At 40.8% G+C, this 2,500-nt stretch overlaps 1 protein-coding gene across 1 annotated transcript in view; it reads left to right on the top strand.

Moving 5' to 3' along the window:
- Positions 1-2,500, top strand: part of RhoGAP93B (MyTH4 and RhoGAP_KIAA1688 domain-containing protein RhoGAP93B) — a gene marked incomplete in the record, with an annotated part of 240,870 nt that overhangs the window by 215,034 nt on the left and 23,336 nt on the right. Inside the window, 2 exon segments of the mRNA XM_070136000.1 lie at positions 1,210-2,040; positions 2,295-2,500. The exon segment at positions 2,295-2,500 is cut by the window's right edge and continues 1,277 nt beyond it. Of these exon segments, the coding sequence (XP_069992101.1) occupies positions 1,210-2,040; positions 2,295-2,500 (1,037 nt within the window).

Raw genomic sequence — 2,500 nt, 5'->3', positions numbered from 1 at the left:
CTTAATTTTTAGAGGGTATGACAAGAAAAATATAGAATTCTTGCATATGTACATTTGATGCTGTTGTGTTTTAATTTGCCTTCTCCCTTGCAGCATGTATGGGAATCATAAGCTAAGCATTTCATGATTTAATTGAAGGTTGGGTAAAGCTGTAATTATTGCAGTCATTGATATGGGATGTATAGCCTTGGACACTTCTCTGCCTTTATGAGAAATATTTCATTATAATGCTGCAGCTTACAGATAGTACTATGCAGCTTGCATTGCCTTACCAGTGCATTGTTTATACATTTATAAGCAGCCTTACTGCAAAAATGGTCTTGTCAGTGTCCATGGCTGTAGGCTCTGGTCTCCCGCCACACAACCTATAGCCTGTAGAGCTAAGCTTGATTTGTTGAAGCTTATATATTATTTTCCATTTTTCTTCTTTAAGTTTTGCTTTAGTGTTTTTATTTTTGCTTGCAATACTAATGCTTTTTGTCAAGAAAAAAAAATAGATTAGACAGTTTTGATATCAAAGATGAATTGTACCTAATGAATTATGAATTGGTAACAAAGAAATTAGTAGCTATACAATTTATTATATTCAAAATACATATTAATCTTCTTGGAGTTCCTAAATACAAAAGTGAATGACATTAGTAGTCAGTACTAAAGATAGTACCTTTTTGTTAAATCCCAGAATGAGTTATCCACATTTCATATTGGGTGATTCTTGGTTTTATGGTTTCAAATTCATTTTTACTTTCTCATGTTTTTGAGGTTACTTTCAAATGAATCTTTAAAATTTCTGCATAAAAGATTAAAAGCAAAGGAAGTTACAAAGTAGATACCTAACATGTAAAGATAGCACCAGATCCTTTTTGCTGTAGTTAGTATATTCTATAGTGTTTCTGTATATTAAAATGGTAAATGATGTCCTGAGGACTGTTACCTATGCAAACGTACAGTATATATTTTTTTATTAGTTAGAAGTTTATTTTTATTAGATAATTTTCACATGTATTGTCTCTAATCTTTGAACAATTTGGCCTTTTTTTAAACTAAAATATCTCCCTTACACTGTTTTCTTGGTTATTTTTGTGCCTTTGTTTTGCAACTTTTGTGTAGATTTTTTTTTATGTTATTTTTTGTTTATGTTGTGTTACTGACTTTGGCTTTCCTTGGTGGTGGTTGTTGGTTGTGTTGGTGACGGGTCCTAACCAGCAGCTCCCTCTGACCATACCTGCGACAGTGACTTCCCATCACTCATCTCTACAACTCCGCCATGCCCCCCATGCCAAGAATGGTCCACTCCCAACTGGTCGAGCATCACCAAAAAATGGTCCATTACAGACCTTTAGATCACCCACAAACAATGGCCCTGTACCTTCACCCAAGGTTTCCCCGAGCAACTCCATATCTTCGTCACGGTCATCAATCAACATAGCTCCAGGTCCAGGGTCATTACAGCGTTGCCACAGCTCCCTCTTGGGGCGTAGGAGCACCAGGAGTTCTTTACCTGGGATTGGGAGTGGAACAAGGGGGGCCATACAGGGTTTGGGGAGTGGTTCAAGGGGATCTTTGCCTAGTGGCAGTGGGTCTAGGGGAATGGTGCTCGGAGTTGGGAGCGGACCTTCGGGGGTGCAACAGCGGTGGTCGGGCGGGGCGTCAAACTCACGCTCCTCTGGCATGGGGTCGTTGCAGAAGAAAGAAGGAGGGACAGGAGGAGGAGGTTCAGAGGCACTCTCACTGCCCCACTCACTCTCCAAGAGAGTCATCAGCTCCACCACCCAGACTTCCCCAGTGCCCTCACCAAGACCTTCCCGAAGATCATCAGCCCATAATGCCAGCTCAGCAGGTGGGGGAGGAAGCACTGGTGGAAGTGGTGGCAGTAGTGGACACCACCATCACCACCACCATCACAGACACACTGGCTCATGTTCACACCATCACCATCACATTGATGCCAATGGAGAAGCAGGAGGTGCAAGGAGAGTGCGGCGAAGCTCTCAGTCATCGCAGGGATCATCACTCTCTTACAGTCGCCCGTATAGACAAGTAGGATTTATTAATCTCTTATCAGTTAAAAATATCTGTTTCATCTGTCTGATGAAACTGCTTTACCAGTATAATAGTTTTACCTTTTCTTACAATTTACTTTTGAGATATTTTCATAGATATAGTATAAGATTTATGTAGAACATAAGAAATTACACATTGATAGATAACACTTGCAATGAGATAAATTTGTACAGTCCAACAGGATTAATTTTAATTGATTTAAGATTTATGTATAGTTCATTTTCTTTCAGGAATCTGGCAGGTCTAGTGACAGTTCCATGTCCCAAAGCCGCACCTCCTTAGAAGGATCTGGTTATAGATTGCTTGAGTCTCCTCGTGGTAGCTCTGGCCTTCGGGACTCGAGGAGAGGTGGTTCAGCTGCTGGACGTGTGGGAGAGGGCCAAAAAGAAGGTGATCCAGTGTCTCCTCGTTCCCCAGACTCTGTGTCTTCCCATTC

This window comes from Penaeus vannamei, chromosome 21 (assembly GCF_042767895.1).
Source record: "Penaeus vannamei isolate JL-2024 chromosome 21, ASM4276789v1, whole genome shotgun sequence".
Taxonomy (NCBI): Eukaryota; Metazoa; Arthropoda; class Malacostraca; order Decapoda; family Penaeidae; genus Penaeus; species Penaeus vannamei.
This window is presented reverse-complemented; position numbering and strand designations above follow the sequence as displayed.